Genomic DNA, 19,410 nt, shown 5'->3' on the forward strand with positions numbered 1-19,410 from the left:
CAGTCAATATACTCTGCACTACACACGTGTAGAAGTTTGTCAAAGTTTAAGTGTCATACTGAATCTCCGCAGACTCTTTGGGAAGTTGAGGCGCTGCTGTGTTTTCTTCACAATTGCACTTAATGTGCTGGGTCCAGGACAGATCCTCTTCAATATTGACATTCAAGAATTTAAAGTTGCAAACCATCTCCACCTCTGATCTTCCGAGGAGGAAAGGATCACGGATCTTTGGTATCGCTCTTCTGAAGTCCACAATCAGTTCCTTAGTCTTGCTGACATAGAGTGAGAGGTTACCATTCAGCCAAATTTTCAATCCTCTCCTGTATGCTGATTCTTCACCACCTTTGATTTGGCCCACAGCAGTGGTGTCATCAGCAAGCTTGAGTTGGAGCTGTGCTTAGTCATACAGTCCCCAGTCAGAAGTTCCCCACAGAATGCTGAGTGGAATATCTTGTGGATCGTTGCGTGGTGCCTGAAACTAGCTTTTCCTCTTGGTTTTGTCCGGAGATTGCTGTGAGTGTGTAGACCACTGCTGATGTTTAACCAAGTAAACAATGCAAGTTTTTTGACTCTTATACTTTTAGATTGCTCCACTTGTTGAGGAGCTGACAAGTGTGTTATCCAGAGCTGTAGGAAGACCCTGCTGTCTAAACACAATTCACAAGGAACTTGGGAAAGCAAAGGGATGGTATGAGAAGAGCAAAGTCAATTAATAGATAGATATTTTGAATACATAAAGATCAAGGGGTTCTCTAGGGAAATTGTAAAGACTGAAACTATAGAGACTAATACAAAAACACAAGAAAATAAGACTAAAGTAGGCCACTCAGCCCTTCCAGTCTGTCCAGCCCCTCAATATGATCATGGCTGATTCAACTTCTCTTTTATGCCATTTTCCTATAACTGTCAATTTATCAAATATTTATTCAAATTATTTTACTTATTTGTCTTTACAGAAGAAGAGTAAATGCTGATATTGTAGTTAAGGAAGAATGCAGAAAATTAGGTGGATAAGCAGAAAATAAGATTGTGGCTTAATTGCCAGGCCTGGATGTACTATATCCTAGACTGATGAAGTTAGCAATGAAGAGAATTGTGAAGATTCCCCAGCTATAGGAGTGGACCTAGAGGGTTGGAGGACTGCTAATATTGCTGTTGTAGGATAATTCAAGTAATTACAGGCAGCAATTCTGGTTGAAATATTGTCAGCATCTGTTGTTCTGAGAGACAGTACAAACTTTATTTAGAAAGGTACAGGCTGATGAAAGTCAGCATGCATTCGTTAAGGGAAAGCTGATTGATTGTAATTTTTTGAGAAGAGGATAGCTAACAAGAAGGGTTTTTTTTGTAGTATGCAGTAACGATCCAAAATTTAATTGCAAAGAAGTTTACAGTGGGAAAGAAAGCCTTAGACTGTGGGGAGATCTCAACAGTCCGATCTGTTGGATACAAAAGTGATAAATGGAATTTAGCTCAGATGGGTAGATGGTTGTAGTTTTGAGACAACAAGGAAAAGGAACAGATACTGAGAAGTGCAGTGGACCAAAGAACCTCAGAGTGGATGTCCATAAATCCTTCAGCAGCAAGGTGATGGTAGAAAAAAGTCCGATTACTGCAGGTGTTGGAACCTGATGAAGAGTCTCGGCTTAAAATATCGACTTTTGATTCCCCTCCATTGATACGATATAAAGTGGAAGAGGGTGGCTAAAGTCAACTTGGAAGACGAGAAGGGGAAATTGATATTGGGTGATAAGGAAATGGCTGAGGCATTGAACTATTTTGTGTCGGTCTTCACAATGAAGGACACGTCTAATATGCAAAGAAGGATGTTATGGACGAAATGGAAGGTGAGGACCTTGATAAAATCACTGTCACTAAAGTGATGAGTAAACTAGAGGGCCTGAAGATAGATAAGTCCCCTGGTCCTGATGGGATGGGATCAGGAAGAAATAGCGAAACGTTTAGAAAGGAGTGGTTCCATTAGACAGACGCAGCATAGATTCAGAAAGGGCAGACCCTGTTTGACAAACTTACCAGAGTTCTTTGAGGACATAATGAGTGCAATGGATAGAGGGGAACAGGTGGATGTCGTATGCTTGGTTTTCCAGAAGGCGTTTGATAAGGTGCCGCAGAAGAGACTTGTAAATAAAATACAGATGCATGGAGTCGGAGGAAGTGTATTGGCATGGATAGTGGATTGGTTAACCAATAGAAGGCAGACAGTTGGTATAATGGGTGTTTCTCCGGTTAGCAGTCAGTGGTGAGTGGGGTGCCGTGGGGGTCAGTGCTGGGCCCACAGCTGTTTACCATTTACATTGATGATTTGGAAGAGGGGACTGAGTGTAGCGTAGCAAAATTTGCTGATGACACTAAACTGAGTGGAAACCCAAATTGTACAGAGGATGTGGAGAGTCTGCAGAGGGATATAGATAGGTTAAATGAGTGGGCCAAGGTCTGGCAGATAGAATACGATGTTGGTAAATGCAAGATCATCCACTTTGGAAGGAATAATAGAAGAGCAGATTATTATTTAAATGGTGAAAGATTGCAGCATGCTGTTGTGCAGAGGGACTTGGGCGTACTTGTGCATGAATCTCAAAAAGTTGGCTTGCAGGTACAACAGGTTATTGAGAGGGCAAATGGAATGTTGGCCTTCATTGCTAGAGGGATTGAATTCAAGAGCAGGGAGGTCATGCTGCAACTATACAGGGTACTGGTGAGGCCGCACCTGGAGTACTGTGTGCAGTTCTGGTCTCCATACTTGAGGAAGGATATACTGGCTTTGGAGGCAGTGCAGAGGAAGTTCACCAAGTTGATTCCAGGGATGAAGGAGTTAACCTATGAGGCGAGATTGAGTTGCCTGGGACTATACTCTCTGGAGTTCAGAAGAATGAGAGGGGATCTTATAGAAACATACAAAATTTTGAAAGGGATAGATAAGATAGAAGTAGGAAAGTTTAGGAAAGTTTGAGCCAAAAATTCGTGGGGGTAAAAGGACCCTGATGGCAGCTATTTATAGGCCTCCAAACAGGTGCAGTGATGTGGACTACAGATTACAACAGGAAATAGAAAAGGCTTGTCAGAAGGGCAGTGGTATGATAATTGTGGGGGATTTTAACATGCGAGTGGATTGGGAAAATCAGGTCGGCACTGGATCTCAAGAGAGAGAATTTGTAGAATGTCTGCGAGATGGCTTTTTAGAACAGCTTGTTGTTGAGCCCACTAGGGGATCGGCTGTACTGGATTGGGTATTGTGTAATGAACCGGAGGTGATTAGAGAGATTGAAGTGAAGGAACCCTTTGGAGGCAGTGATCATAACATGATTGAGTTCACTGTGAAATTTGAAAACAAGAAGCCGAAATCTGATGTGTCGGTATTTCAGTGGAGTAAAGGAAATTATAGTGACATGAGAGAGGAACTGGCCAAAGTTGACTGGAAAGGGACACTGGCGGGAAAGACGGCAGAGCAGCAGTGGCTGGAGCTTATGCGAGAAGTGAGGAAGGTGCAAGACAGGTATATTCCAAAAAAGAAGAAATTTTCGAATGGAAAAAGGACGCAACCGTGGTTGACAAGAGAAGTCAAAGCCAAAGTTAAAGCAAAGGAGAGGGAATACAAGGAAGCAAAAATTAGTGGGAAGACAGAGGATTGGGAAGTTTTTAAAAGCTTACAAAAGGAAACTAAGAAGGTCATTAAGAGGGAAAAGACTAACTATGAAAGGAAACTAGCAAATAATATCAAAGAGGATACTAAAAGCTTTTTCAAGTATATAAAGAGTAAAAGACAGGTGAGAGTAGATATAGGACCATTAGAAAATGATGCTGGAGAAATTGTAATGGGAGATAAGGAGATGGCGGAGGAACTGAACAAGTATTTTGCATCAGTCTTCACTGAGGAAGACATCAGCAGTATACCGGACACTCAAGGATGGCAGGGAAGAGAAGTGTGCGCAGTCACAATTACGACAGAGAAAGTACTCAGGAAGCTGAATAGTCTAAAGGTCGATAAATCTCTTGGACCATATGGAATGCACCCGCGTGTTCTGAAGGAAGTAGCTGTGAAGATTGCAGAGGCATTAGCAATGATTTTTCAAAAGTCGATAGATTCTGGCATGGTTCCGGAGGACTGGAAGATCGCAAATGTCACTCCGCTATTTAAGAAGGGGGCAAGGAAGCAAAAAGGAAATTATAGACCTGTTAGCTTGACATTGGTGGTTGAGAAGATGTTGGAGTCGATTGTCAAGGATGAGGTTACAGAGTACCTGGAGGCATATGACAAGATAGACAGAACTCAGCATGGATTCCTTAAAGGAAAATCCTGCCTGACAAACCTATTACAATTTTTTGAGGAAATTACCAGTAGGCTAGACAAGGGAGATGCAGTGGATGTTGTATATTTGGATTTTCAGAAGGCCTTTGACAAGGTGCCACACATGAGGCTACTTAACAAGATAAGAGCCCATGGAATTACTGGAAAGTTACATACCTGGATAGGGTGTTGGCTGATTGGCAGGAAACAGAGAGTGGGAATAAAGGGCTTCTATTCCGGTTGGCTGCCGGTTACCAGTGGTGTTCCACAGGGGTCTGTGTTGGGGCCGCTTCTTTTTACATTGTACATCAACGATTTGGATTATGGAATAGATGGTTTTGTGGCTAAGTTTGCTGACGATACGAAGATAGGTGGAGGGGCCGGTAGTGCTGAGGAAACGGAGAGTCTGCAGAGAGACTTGGACAGATTGGAAGAATGGGCAGAGAAGTGGCAAATGAAATACAATGTTGGAAAGTGTACAGTTATGAACTTTGGCTGAAGAAATAAACGGGCAGACTATTATTTAAATGGGGAGAGAATTCAAAGTTCTGAGATGCAACGGGACTTGGGAGTCCTCGTACAGGATACCCTTAAGGTTAACCTCCAGGTTGAGTCGGTGGTGAAGAAGGCGAATGCAATGTTGGCATTCATTTCTAGAGGAATAGAGTATAGGAGCAGGGATGTGATGTTGAGGCTCTATAAGGCGCTGGTGAGACCTCACTTGGAGTACTGTGGGCAGTTTTGGTCTCCTTATTTAAGAAAGGATGTGCTGACGTTGGAGGGGGTACAGAGAAAATTCACTAGAATGATTCTGGGAGTGAGAGGGTTGACATATGAGGAACGTTTGTCTGCTCTTGGACCGTATTCCTTGGAGTTTAGAAGAATGAAGGGAGACCTCATAGAAACATTTCGAATGTTGAAAGGCATGGACAGAGTGGAGGTGGCAAAGTTGTTTCCCATGATGGGGGAGTCTAGTACAAGAGGGCATGATTTGAGGATTGAAGGGCGCCCATTCAGAACAGAAATGCGAAGACTTTTTTTTAGTCAGAGGGTGGTGAATCTATGGAATTTGTTGCCACGGGCAGCAGTGGAGGCCAAGTCATTGGGTGTATTTAAGACAAAGATTGATAGGTATCTGAGTAGCCAGGGCATCAAAGGTTATGGTGAGAAGGAGGGGGAGTGGGACTAAATGGGAGAATGGATCAGCTCATGATAAAATGGCGGAGCAGACTCAATGGGCTGAATGGCCGACTTCTGCTCCTTTGTCTTATGGTCTTATGGTCTTATGAAAGTCGTTTCCATTGGTAGGTGAGACTAGAACTAGGGGACATTGCCTCAAGATTCAGGGGAGAAGATTTAGGACGGAGATGAGGAGAAACTGTTTTTCCCAGGGAGTGGTGAATCTGTGGAATTCTCTGCCCAGGGAAGCAGTTGAGGCTTCTTCACTAAATATAATTAAGAAACAGTTAGATAGATTTTTACAGTTAGATAGATTTTTAGATAGTAGGGGAATTAAGGGTTATGGGGAAAAGGCAGGTAGATGGAGCTGAGTTTACGGACAGATCAGCCATAATCTTATTGAATGGCGAGGCAGGCTCGATGGGCCGGATGGCCTACTCCTGCTCCTATCTCTTATGTACTTATGCAGTCTTATGCAGACTGTGTTCTCAGGAAGAGTCTCGGTCCAAAATGTTGGCTGTTTGTTCCTCTCCGTAGATGCTGCCTGATCTGCTGAGTTCCTCCATAGTTTTGTGTATGTTGGACTGTATACAATGGGTTTTAGGTCAATTGCAACAGATAGCAGAGGCTGCCCATGTATGATGCAGGAATGACTGATCTGATCTGATCTGATCAGGCCCGTTATGCTGCCGGTGTTCAGGGCAGCAATGAAGCTGCTCCATCTCTGTGCTTCCTTATGTCAGTAGCTTCCTCTCTGTTTTCACTGCTGTCAGTCATGTAAGTCTCGAATAGAGACTCAGGACAGTCGTACTCAAATGTTGAAGGATACTTCATTACTGTTTCTGTAGCAATTATCTTATCAGTCAGGGTTGTTAGCCCCGAGCTAAACCCCTGAACTTGGAGGACCAGTGGACCACTCTTAGTCTGGCTACCCTTTGACCTCTTTGGTATGGGTGACCCTTCCAAGAGCAACGATCCCTCTAAGGTGTGTGCACACACATCTTTTGCTACTAGCGCACAAAGGAATTTAAACTGCACACGGAAGGTTATCACCCTCTACTTCGTTGGTAGGTTAAATATATTTCACGATCATACACAATCCCATTTCCTTTTCTGGTTTCTGATGCGGACAGTGTTGGCAATGTGGAGTTTGCGATGATTTATCTGCAGGTTTTAGAACTGGCTTATTCATACTTGTAACGTCCTGGTTAAGATTTTACTGCTCATGTTGTAGAGGATTTCATTTAATGTCTTTCTGTAAAAGCAGCGTGTTCTGGTGGTGTTTGGGTTACCATTAGAGATGAAGGGTTGTGATGTTCATGCTTAGGAATGTCATGTCATCCAGTCAGCATGGTGGAATTGGGAAAAGGTTCTAGAGAACACCGGGGCAGAGGTTTTGTGATGGATACTGAGGTGGGTCGAGTTTTTTTTCTGGCGGGAGATGGAGAGAGAAGAAGCCCGAGATAACTGGCTGTAGGATTTGATCCGATGGGAATGCGCGATTTGATGCAGCCCAAGAGGGGAAATCCTATTGGTGATGGGTGAATAGGAGCTGGCGCCATGAGTACATCAGACACATTGGCTGTTGGAAGATTTAAGCTCCAGCCTGTGCACATTTGATTGTTTTAATTCTGATGGTCCCTTTTGTTTTTTTTTCTTTAATAACTGTTTGGTTAAGTTATCATTCATAAATATACTTTCTTTATAATTGTATAGAGTGTATGGTCTTATTCCTTGCTGACAGGCAATTGCATGGGGGCAGTAATTACACAGTATTCACACAGATCGGGGTTTGGGTTGGTGAAATATCCCAACATCCTGGGTTTGGTGGGACCCTAGTCCTTTCTACCCTGGATGTACAGAGCCTGAGAAAGATGGTTTTCTCACCGCTAAGTCTGGCGGCTGTCAGTGGGGCATTGACAAGTTGCATCTATAGAGATGCATGAAAAAGGGGGTGCCATTGTGGGGGCTGTTCCCGTGGATTGAATTTGTTGAATACTGTGTAATTGCTCAAAGAATTGATAAAGTGGTTTGTGTTTAAGCCTGTGTTAAACTATTGTCGGGGAAAGTGATTAAGATACATGCTTATGGACGCCAGAGGGAGTAAGTGTTGGTGCAGTTCAAAGGGATTACCTGTAAGTAAGGCTTGTGTTCTGAGTGGGGTGGATATCCACAGCCCAGATGAATTGCTGATGAGGGTTTTAAGTATTAGGGAAAGTTGTGGTCATGGAGCAGCAATTTGATCAAATGATGGGCAAAGGTGTCGCTTTAGTTCAGACTAGTGATGACGTGATGGCAGCGGCTCTGCCTGGTCACGTTCGAGTACCGGGAGAGGTGGGGCCGTGGGCCACCTACACTTTCAGAGAAGAGGAGCGTGTAGGTGAGGGGCCACATTGGAAAACACAGAAACATAGAAAACCTACAGCACAATACAGGCCCTTCGGCCCACAAAGTTGTGCCGAACATGTCCCTACCTTAGAAATTACTAGGTTTACCCATAGCCCTCTATTTTTCTAAGTTCCATGTACCTATCCAAAAGTCTCTTAAAAGTCCCTATCGTATCCGCCTCCACCACCGTTGCCGGCAGCCCATTCCACGCACTCACCAATCTCTGAGTGAAAAACTTACCCTGACATCTCCTCTGTACCTACTCCCCAGCACCTTAAACCTGTGTCCTCTTGTGGCAACCATTTCGGCCCTGGGAAAAAGCCTCTGACTATCCACACGATCAATGTCTCTCATCATCTTATACACCTCTGTCAGGGCACCTCTCATCCTCCGTCGCTCCAAGGAGAAAAGGCCGAGTTCACTCAACCTATTCTCATAGGGCATGCTCCCCAATCCAGGCAACATCCTTGTAAATCTCCTCTGCACCCTTTGTATGGCTTCCACGTCCTTCCTGTAGTGAGGCGACTAGAACTGAACACGGTACTCCCAAGTGGGGCCCAGGGTCCTATATAGTTGCAACATTACCTCTCCGCTCCTAAACTCAATTCCATGATTGATGAAGTCCAATACACCGTACACCGCCTTAACCACAGAGTCAACCTGCGCGGCTGCTTTGAGCGTCCTATGGACTCGGACCCCAAGATCCCTCTGATCCTCCACACTACCAAGAGTCTTACCATTAATACTATATTCTGCCTTCATACTTGACCTACCAAAATGAACCACTTCACACTTATCTGGGTTGAACTCCATCTGCCACTTCTCAGCCCAGTTTTGCATCCTATCAATGTCCCGCTGTAACCTCTGACAGCCCTCCACACTATCCCCAACACCCCAACCTTGTGTCATCAGCAAATTTACTAACCCATCCCTCCACTTTCTCATCCAGGTCATTTATAAAAATCAGTGGAGTTTCCTGTAGCTGAGGGCGGGCGGAGACTTTAAAGACAAGTTGCTCTTGTTTCTGTGTGGTGAGGGGGAAGGAGCTGTCTGATGTGGAGTGTCTAATGATTCCTCCAGCGAGGGGTGAAAATTCTGCGTTTGTATCAGATAAATAGCAAAGTGCCCCGGCAGAGAGTCCAAGTTATCAGAGGCTGAGAATGTTCTGGGGAGTGAAGCCCACCCCCGAGGGGGAGGGGGAATGTGAGACTTGGGCAGAGTGAACACCTCAGTTACTGGGTGAGTTGCTGTGCTCAGATAGTATGAAAAGACAGCGACGGGTAGAGAGTCTAAGGCTGCTGAGGTGGTGGGGTCCTTAAAGGCAGAGAACTCATTGCTTACATCCGTGGGCTACATGGAAGCACTGGAACGTGTTTTTGGCACGACAGGAAGCTCAGCGGAGCGTATGACGTGGTTCAGGCGCCTGTTTCAGGTGGAAGGGGAAAAACTTTCTGCCTACATTTTTCCGCTGGAGACATGGCTGCTTTGCTTGCGCTGTAAAGGGGCCATTCAGCTGGCTGATGTGAATCAATTAAGGATGGATCAAGTGGCGAAGGGCGCACAGTCACATGACATGATTGCTTTAAGCCTCCGATTGTCTCGTAAGTCGCATCCTCCTCCCTCGTTCGTCGAGCTGATCAGGGAAGCCAGAGAGGAGGAAAACACGATGGAGGAGCGAAAGGCCTCCGTCAGTAAGGCACAGTCCTCGGCGGTAGCCCCTGTTGCTGGAGCGACCCCTGATGTCACACAGGCGGGGGTTTTGCAGGATGCAGTGAAAGATTTGAAAGCTGGGGTATCTCAGTTGAGATTGGCTGGTGCTGGCACCAAGCACGACAAAGCCGATAGGGAGCCGGACCCATTGATGGGACGCACTAAGCAGAGGGCTGCTACTGAGCGGAGTCCCTTGAAGGTTGTGGGGGGTGGGGGAGTAGGAACCAGTTTTTTCTGTTACAACTGTGGTGAGGATGGTCATTTCAGGCTGGAGTGTGAAGGACAGGAAATTCTTTGGATCACCATCACTGAATCCCCTACTCTGAACATCCTGGATGTTGCCACTGACAGGAAACTGAACTGCTCTCGCCATATAAACACCATGGCTACTAGAGCAGGTCAAAGGCTAGGAATCCTGTGGTGTGTAACTCACCTCCTGACTCCACAAAGCCTGTCCACCATCTACAAGGCTGAGGTCAGGAGTGTAATGGAATACTCACCACTCACCTGGATGAGTGCAGCTCCATCAACACTCAAGAAGCTGGACACCATCCAGTAGAAGGTACCACTTCCACGAGCATCCAATCCCTCCACCATTGATGAACAATTGCAGCAGTGAGTACTGGCTATAATATGCACTGCAACAACACACCAAAGTTCCAAAGGCAACACCTTCCAGACCCACGACCACTACCATCTAGAAGGACGAGAACAGCAGATACCTGGGAACACCACCGTTAGGAAATCCCCCTCCGAGTCACTCACCATCCTGACTTGGAAACATATTGTTTATCCTTCATTGTCACTGCGTCAAACTCATGGAATTCCCTCCCTAACAGCACTGCGGGTGTACCTACACCTCAAGGACTGCAGCGGATCAAGAAGGCAGCTCATCACCACCTTCACAAGGGCAACTAGGAAATAGGGAATAAATGCTGGCTCAGCTGGCAACACCCATGGCCCATAAGTGAATTTTTAAAAAATTGGAGATTCTGGCGTTGAAGTGGGCCGTGGTGGGTAAGTTAACTGACTAACTATATGGTGTCAAGTTTGAGGTGAGGACGGACAACAATCTATTGACTTATATCCTGACCTCGGCCAAACTGGATGCCACAGGCCATTGTTGGTTAGTGACATTATCTGCCTATGATTTCAGCCTAAAGTACTAGTGGGGAGTTGGAACATTGATGCAGACGCTTTGTCCCGATGTGCTCTTGGAAGGCCGGAAACGGACGAGTGCGGAAGAGCGTTCCTGCATGTGGAGTTAAAGCAATGTGCCAGTTTTCTGCCATGGGGAAGTCAGAAGCAAGGCTGTAGCATGATGGAGCTGTAGATCATTTCTGAGCTTCTGGTTGCACCATTTCATAAGCTTATTGCAACTTGACCGTCCCGACTACGAAACAGTTGCCTGTGTTGTGTCCTGCGGAAGTGGCAGCAGCTGAACAAGGTGATGCTTGTACGGGTACCGTTTGGTCATCTGTTTGCAGAGGGAAAGTGGCCCAAGTTGAAACGATGAAACGCCCTACCATACCCCTTCTGATGAGAGAATGGGAACAAACTGGAGTTAAGCAACCAGGTTTTATATAGGGTCCTGTCTCCTCCAGCACATACAAGGAACTCCTCAGGCCTGGGGCATCTATAGAAAAGAGTATAGTCGACATTTCAGGCCAAAACCCTTCAGTGGGACTGTTGAAATAGATTTAAAAGGTGGAGGGAGGGGAAAGGGAAACAACAGGTGACAGGTTAAACCTGAAGAGGGAGAGATGAAGTAAAGAGCTGGGAAGTTGATTGGTGAAAGAGACACAGGGCCATGGAGGAAAGAAAAGGGGAGCTGATGGGTGGGCTACATTCATTTGCAACGAGTGCTTGATGGGTGGACATCCTCACGCCAAAGGTCTGATATTTCTCATGCAAGGAGGTTTTGGCATGTCACCAAAGGCACTTGCAGATTTCTAGAGATGTACCATGGAGAGCACTCTAACCGGCTGGTATTGGGGTGGGTGGGTGGGGTGGGGGGGGCCGCTGCTGGACAGGATTGTAAAGACTTGTAAAGTCGGTCAACTCCATCATGGGCACTATCCTCCGTAGTATCCAGGACATCCTCAAGGAGTGATCCTCAAAAAGGCGACGTCCATCATTAAGGGCCTGCACTGTTCTCATTGTTACCATCAGGAAGGAGGTACAGAAGCCTGAAGGTGCACACTCAGCCACTCAGGAATAACTTCTTCCCCTCTGCCATCCGGTTTCTGAGTGGACATTGAACCCATGAGCATTACCTCACCACTTATCTTTATTATTAATTTTGCACTGCTTATTTGATGTACAGGTACAGTGGTGCTAGGAAGTTTGTGAACCCTGTAGAATTCTCTCAATTTCTGCATAAATATGACCAAAAATGTGACCAAATCTTCACCTATCCTAAAACTAGATAAAGAGAACCCAATTAAATAAATAACACAAAAACATTAGGGTCTCGGCCCGAAACGTCGACTGTACCGCTTGTAGATGCTGCCTGGCCTGCTGCGTTCCACCAGCATTTTGTGTGTGTTGCTTGAATTTCCAGCATCTGCAGACTTCCTCGTGTTTGCGTTTTTAAAAACATTATTCTTGTTCATTTATTTATTGAAAAAAATTATCCAGTATTACATGTATTTGTTGGAATAAATATGTGAACCTCTGGGGTAATGCCTTGCACAAAAGCTGTTTGGAGTCGGTATTCCAATCAATGAGATGAGATTGGGGGTGTGGGTTGTAGAAGTGTCCTACCCTATTAGTAAGTAAGTAAAGTAAGTTACTGACAGAGCCTGCAGAGGCAAGGTAAGTACATTACTTATTTTTTAATTACGCTGTTGAGAGGATAGAGGAGTATGTCTACACAGCCAGTGTTTTGTTTTGGGTGTCAGATATGGGATTTCCGGGAGACTACCAGGCTCGCTGATGGCACATTTGCAGAAGGTGCATCGAGATGCAGCTCCTTAGAGACTAAGTTAGGGAGCTGGAGCTGCAGCTCGATGACCTTTGGCTTGTTAAGGCAAGTGGAGAGGTGAGAGACAGGAGCTACAGGGAGGTAGTTTCCCCAACACTACTTGAGACAGACAAATGGGCTGAAGAATTCGAGCAGGAGGCAGGGATTCACATTTCTGGATAATTAGGACCTCTTTTGGGACAGGTGGGACCTGTACAAAAGGGTCGGGTGGCAGCCGAATCCGAGGGAGACCAATATTCTTGCGGGCAGGTTTATTAGAGCTGTTGGGAGTGGTTTAAACTAATATGGCAGGGGGATGGGAACCAGTATGATAGAGCTGAGGGTGAGCCAGCAGGTTTACAAGTCGATGATGGGTGTAAGATGAATATACGGAAGGACAAGCCAATTTTTGGGTACAAATGTATTTGTATTGCAATAGAATAAAGGGAATTACAGAGGCATGGGAGAGGAGCTTGCCCGGGTGGATTGGAGGAGGATACTGGCGGGGATGGCAGCAGAGCAGAGATGGCTGAAGTTACTGGGAATAGTTCACAAGACGCAGGATAGATATGTCCCACAGAAGAAGTAGTTATCAAATGGCAGGCGTAGGCAACCATGGCTGACAAAGAAAGTTAAAGACTGCATAAAAGCCAAGGAAAAGGCATATAAGGTAGCAAAAGTGAGTGGCAAGTTGGATGTTTGGGAAGCTTTTAAAATCCAACAAAAGGCAACTGAAAAAGCTATAACAAGGGAAAAGATTAAATATGAGGGCAGACTTGCCAGTACTATAAACTACTACTACTATGCCGACTCAGGCCTCGGGGGCCGGCATCAGGCAATTCATGCCTTACAAGGCGCAAAACGATGGTGTGACGTACCACTCCTCGCACGGACAGTAGGTGGCCGTTGACTCACAAAGAGTTCATCTGCCCTTTGACAGGTTTTGTTTTCAGTCCTGCTGGGTGCCTACACACCCTCCTCCCTGGTTAACCGAAGTGCACCAGGGGGTGTGCTGGTTGAGTCGCCGACAACCCGACCCGAGACAGGTAGTACTGGGCTATGTCAGACATCCCACCTCTCCCAGAAGTTCCGGGAGTCTCCCGCATATTAATAGTGGCTCCCTGATGCCCGCAAATTATATACAATATCACAGAAATTAATTTTTTTGAGAGCGAGCGAGAGAAAGCAAGAGAGAGCAAGAGCGACCACGAGAGAGAGAGAGCGCGATAGCAAGCGAGCGAAAGCGCGCGAGCAAGAGGGAAAGCAAGCAAGAGCGCTTGAGAGCGCATGAGCGACCACGAGAGAGCGCGCCATGGCAGAGTGTTCCAAAAACAAAATTACGTCACCCCAGACTACACTAAAGTGTACCCCTGCCTAATAGGGGTCAAAATAATGACAGTGTTGCTCGCTGCACTGTTTGCAACAGTGACTTTTCTATTGCCCATGGTGGGTTAAGACTGTAAAAGACATGTTGAGGTGAGTTTAACAGGTGTCATTCGTTCATTAGCATAGCTAACGTTATTTAAACTAGCTGGCTAGCTGCTAAGGAGCTACTCTATTGCAGACATCCTACCTCTCCCGGAAGTCTCCGCAAATTGATGATGCTACCTCCCTGAAATGAGATTTTGCAGGGTGGGATGTCTGCTATGTGGTACCAGTGGCAAGGCAAGGCCCTGACCTGCCTCACAATGACTCAGGATACAATTAGTACTGGACTACGTAGTACCAGTGGCAAGGCAAGGCTCTGACCTGACTATAAAGCAGCATACCAAAAGTTGTTTCAGTTATATAAGGAGTAAAAGGGAGGTGAGAGTTGATATTGGACCATGGAAAAGATGCTGATGAGGTTGTAATGGGGGACAAAGAAATGGCAGATGAACTTAATGAGAACATTGCATCAGTCTTCACTGTGGAAGACACTATCAATATGCCAGTGGTCCATGAATGTTAGGGAGCAGGAGTGAGTGCCATTGCTATTACAAAGGAAAAAGTGCTAGGCAAATTCAAAGATCTTAAGGTGGATAAGTCACCTGAGCCAGTTGGACTACGTCCCGGAGTCCTGAGAGAGGTTGCTGAAGAGAACGGATGCATTGGTCATGATCTTTCAAGAATCACTTGATTCTGGCGTGGTCCCAGAGGACTGGAAGGTTACAAGTGTCACTCCACTCTTTAGGAAGGCAAAAGAAAGGAATTTATTGGCCAGTTAGCCTAACCTCAGTGGTTGGGAAAGTGTTGAAGTCTATTATTAAGCACGAGGTTTTGAGGTACTTGGAGACTAATGATAAAATAAATCAAAGTCAGCATGGTTTCTGTAAAGGGAAATCTTGTCTGACAAATCTGTTAGAGTTCTTCGAGGAAGTAACAAGCAGGGTGGACAAAGGAGAGGCAGTAGATGTCATTTACTTGGATTTTCAGAAGGCATTTGATAAGGTGCCACACCTGAGGCTGCCTTACAAGAAAAAAAATCCTATCTTGTTACAGGAAAGATACTGGCATGGATCGAGGAATGGCTGACAGCCAGGAGGCAGTGAGTCGGAATAAAAGGGGCCTTTTCTGTTTGGCTGCCAGTGACTAGTGGTGTTCCTCAGGGGTCAGTATTGGGACCACTGCTTTTCACATTGTTTGTCAATAATTTGGAAGTAAAATTAATGGCTTTGTGGCAAAGTTTGCGGATGATACAAAGATAGATGGAGGGGTAGGTAGTTCTGAGGAAGCAATGCAATTGCAGCAGGACTTAGACAAATTGGAAGAATGGGCAAAAAAGTGGTAGATGGAATACAGTGTTCGGAAATATATGATAATGCATTTTGGTAAGAGGGACAATAGAGCAGACTATTATCTAAATGGGCAGAAGGTTCAAACATCAGAGGTGCAAAGGGACTTAGGAGTCCTCATACAAGACTCCCAGAAGGTAAATTTACAGGTTGTATCTGTGGTAAAAGAGTTAAATGAAATGTTGGCATTTATTTCAAGGGGAATAGAATATAAAAGCAAGGAGATAATGCTGGGGCTTTATAGGACTCTAGTCAGGCTGCACTTGGAATATTGTCAACAGTATTGGGCCCCATGTCTCAAAGGATGTGCTGTCATTAGAGAGAGTTCAGAGGAGGGTCACAAGGATGATTCCGTGTATGAAAGGGTTAACATATGAGGAGTGTTTGACAGCTTTGGGCCTGTACTCACTGGAATTCAAAAGAATGCGTGAGGATCTCATTGAAATCTACCGCATGTTGAAAGGACTAGATAGGGTGGATATGGAGAGGATGTTTCCTCTGGTGGGGGTGTCTAGAAATAGAGGGCACAGCCTCAAAATTGAGGGGTGACCCTTTGGAACAGAGGTAAGGAGGAATTTTTTTAGCCAGAGAGTAGTGAATCTGTGGAATGCTCTGCCAAGCCCGTGGGTATATTTAAGGCGGAAGATGATCATTTCCTATCAGTGAGGGCATTAAAGGATATGGAGAGAAAGCAGGTATATGAGGTAGAATGGGATCCAGGATCAGGTCTTGATGGAATGATGGAGCAGACTTGATGGGCTGAATGGCCTAATTCTGCTCCTATGTCTTATAGTCTAAAAATTAATAGAAATGCATGAAGCTGGAAAAGGCTAGAAAACATTTCTAAACACCTGAGTGCCTACCAGTCCACAGTAAAAGAAATTGTCTACAAATGGAGGAATCTCAGAACTGTTGGTACTCTCCCTAGGGTTAGGCTGAGTGAGATGAAAAAGAAGCCAAGGGACCTGCAGAGATCTCTGGAACTTGAAAACGTCTCTGTTCATGTGTCCACTACAAGAGAAGCGCTGAACAGGAATGGTGTTCATGGAAGAAAGGAATGGAGGAAACCACTGCTCTCCAAAAAAAAACATTGTTGCACATCTCAAGTTTGCAAAAGACCCCCTTGGGTTTCCACAATGCTTCTGGGACGATGTTCTGTGGACAGATGAGATAAAAGATGAACTTTTTTCAGAAATGTGGATTGCTGAATTTGGAGGGAAAAAGCCACTGCACACCAACATCAAACCTCGTCCCAACTATGAAGCAAGATGGAAGGAGCATCATGGTTTGGGGCTGGTTTGCTGCCTCCACCTGGACAGCTTGTATTCATTGAGGAAACAATGAATTCAAAATTGTATTAAGATATTTTTCAGGGGAATGCCAGGGTAGCGGTCTGTGGATAATGCAACAAGACAATGATCTGAAAGACAAGGGTAAATCAAGAATAGGATGGTTTAAAAAGAAGAACATTCATATTTTGGAATGGCTGTCAAGGTCCTGACCTTAATCCTATAGAAATATTGTTGGAGGACCTGAAGCAAGTAGTTCACGCAAGGAAGCCCACCAACATCCCAGAGCTGAAGCAGTTTTGTAAGGAGGAATGGCCTAAAATTCTTCTAAGCCGATGTGCGGGACTGATCAACAGTTACCAGAAATGTTTGGTTAAAGTTATTGCTGTACAAGGGGGTCACAACAGTTATGGAAAGTAAACATTCACATAGTTTTTCCAACAAATACATGTAATATTGGATCATTTTTCTCAATAAATAAATAAACAAGTATTATGTTTCTCGTGTTATTTATTTAATTGGTTCTCTTTATGTTGTCTTAGGACGTGTGAAAATCTGATCAAATTTTAGGTCATATTTGTGCAGAAATAGAGAAAATTCTTCAGGTTTCACGAACTTTCTAGCACCATGGTACTTACAAAAATTTACAAATATACAAAGGCTTTCCCCACGTCACACTTTGTCTTTAACTTTCCAATATAACTATTCACCAACCATCAACTCCAACCTCCACACCTCTCCCGCAAAGCCAGACTGAGGGTTTAAATCTGCCTCTGCCTGGCCTAGGAGGACTGTGAAATTTTACCGGTGGGGGGGGAGAGGGGAGGTATAATCATGTGACATGACCAGACCATAATAATTAATTCAGATGCAGAATTGACATGACCAGACCATAATAATAATAATAATTAATTCAGGTGCAGAATTGGAATATTTTAAACAGGGATTCTAACATCCTACTGTTTTATTCCACAATAAATGCCTTAGTTAAACTCGTAGATCAGTGTCCTCATGGTCAGATGACTATAAAAGAATAAAGCCTCCCCACCGGTGCTGTTGCCTATTAGAGGTGGTTTCTCTATTGTTTATTGCTGCTGCAAAGACAGCAAATTTCACAACATCTTTAACAGGCACAGAATGCTGAAGGAGCTCAGCAGGCCAGCCAGCCATCTATGGAAAAAAGTACAGTCGACGTTTTGGGCTCGGATTTCAGCATCTGTAGATTTTCTCTTGTTTTGTGATCACGACATATGTAGGTGACATTAAACCTGATTCTGATACTGAGGAATCCAAAGTTCTATGTTCACTTTATTTTAACAGGTGCTCTTTGGCAACACTGCAAAAGTGTGAAATTGCTTTGGAAAAATTGAAGAATGACATGGCAGTGGTGAGTTTTAATTCATTTCCAGGCTGCTTACGTTCAGTTACCTTTGAGAAATGGGAGGGAGTTTGGGGCATTAGACCCAGCACCAGACAAGGCTTGGCAATCTATTTCTAATTTTGGATGGTGACTTGGAAGAACCTACAGGTAGCAATGTTCCCTTGCTCTGTTAGTTGAAATAATCATATCATTTAAATGTGTTCTCCCTGAATGCTAATTCACTTTATAAAGTCTGACCCACAGGCCTTGGTTTCGCTATGGAATCTAAACCAAGTACCAGTCTAGTCACTGGGAGCTAGCAGCTGAGCAGCTGTGGTGAATATCCTCGCCCGACATTCATACACAAAGGAAGAGGAGATAGGCAGCCATTATTACACATTTTACCAAGTGTCTGCAGATGATGAGCAAGTGCAGGACTCTGGCTGGATACTTCCCTTCTTGTCTCCAAGTGCCCCAGTTGGAAATAACTTCTATACTCCTCTTATGGTTCATCTCAACCTGCTCACTAGCTACTGGCGATCCGCGTGTTGATGTGTTTATTTTTAACAACTGGTTAAATGAGAGGCAGAATTATTATAAATTTATCAACATTTAAGAGATAAATTGATTAGTGAAAATAAATATCAAATAAATTGAAACTGCAGCTGAATAGTAGTTGTAGGCCTTCCATTGTGAATGTTACGACCTAGCTGTCTGTGCAAGACAGGGCCCCACAATATGGAGAGCAGGTTGTTGTCAATGCAGCAGGCTGCCTCTCTCCTCGCAGCTGATGAATCTAAAGGAACGGCAGACACTGATGCAGTTTGGTACCAGCGGCGTCACGGGAGTTGCCAGTCAGTGTTTGACCCCAGTTCCATATTTTTCCTCAGGCTGTAGTCCTGAAGCCTTCGCCATGAGTGAGTATAGCCACAAGGCAGTGGAGTTTTGAGATCAGTGTCTTCCTTCTAGATAAACTGCCAACCAATGATGATGAGTTCCATCTGCCCAGAGAGATGGGTTTTAAGGTGTCAATAACCTGCCTTTGCCCCGTCTGTCAATAGAAACAATTCCGATGGGATTATTAGTTAAGCCACTCATGAAGGCCAGGAGCTGGTTGTCAGCGGCTATTTGAGACGCATGCTATTTAATAGGTGGGAATTGGAGCTTATCGCCACTATTCCCCGTGGCTTGACAACCTTAAGGAACCTTCAGCTGAATAGTTGAATAAATAATTGATAAAAAGAAAAATCGCGGGGTACATTAAAAGTGTGAAATCAGGGCGCTTCACATCACCAACACAACTGTGGTTACGACAGAAGATGTCAGCTGGCACTCCTCCAGCAGTGAAGTACATCCATCGAGGGTAGCACATTTCATGAGGAGGTGACCAGGTAAAGAGTGGGTGGCAGTCTGGCTGCAAAGAAAGATCAGGTAGGTAT

The 19,410-nt window shown here is 44.8% G+C and overlaps 1 protein-coding gene across 4 annotated transcripts in view; it reads left to right on the forward strand.

The window, feature by feature from the left end:
• Window positions 1–19,410, forward strand: part of med15 (mediator complex subunit 15) — a 184,527-nt gene that overhangs the window by 118,474 nt on the left and 46,643 nt on the right. For all 4 annotated transcript variants that reach the window (XM_063031694.1, XM_063031696.1, XM_063031695.1 and 1 more), the window contains one exon: window positions 17,932–17,998. In XM_063031694.1, the coding sequence (XP_062887764.1) occupies window positions 17,932–17,998 (67 nt within the window). The remainder of the gene's footprint in view (window positions 1–17,931; window positions 17,999–19,410) is intronic.

Source organism: Mobula hypostoma, chromosome 23, assembly GCF_963921235.1.
Source record: "Mobula hypostoma chromosome 23, sMobHyp1.1, whole genome shotgun sequence".
NCBI classification, from domain to species: domain Eukaryota; kingdom Metazoa; phylum Chordata; class Chondrichthyes; order Myliobatiformes; family Myliobatidae; genus Mobula; species Mobula hypostoma.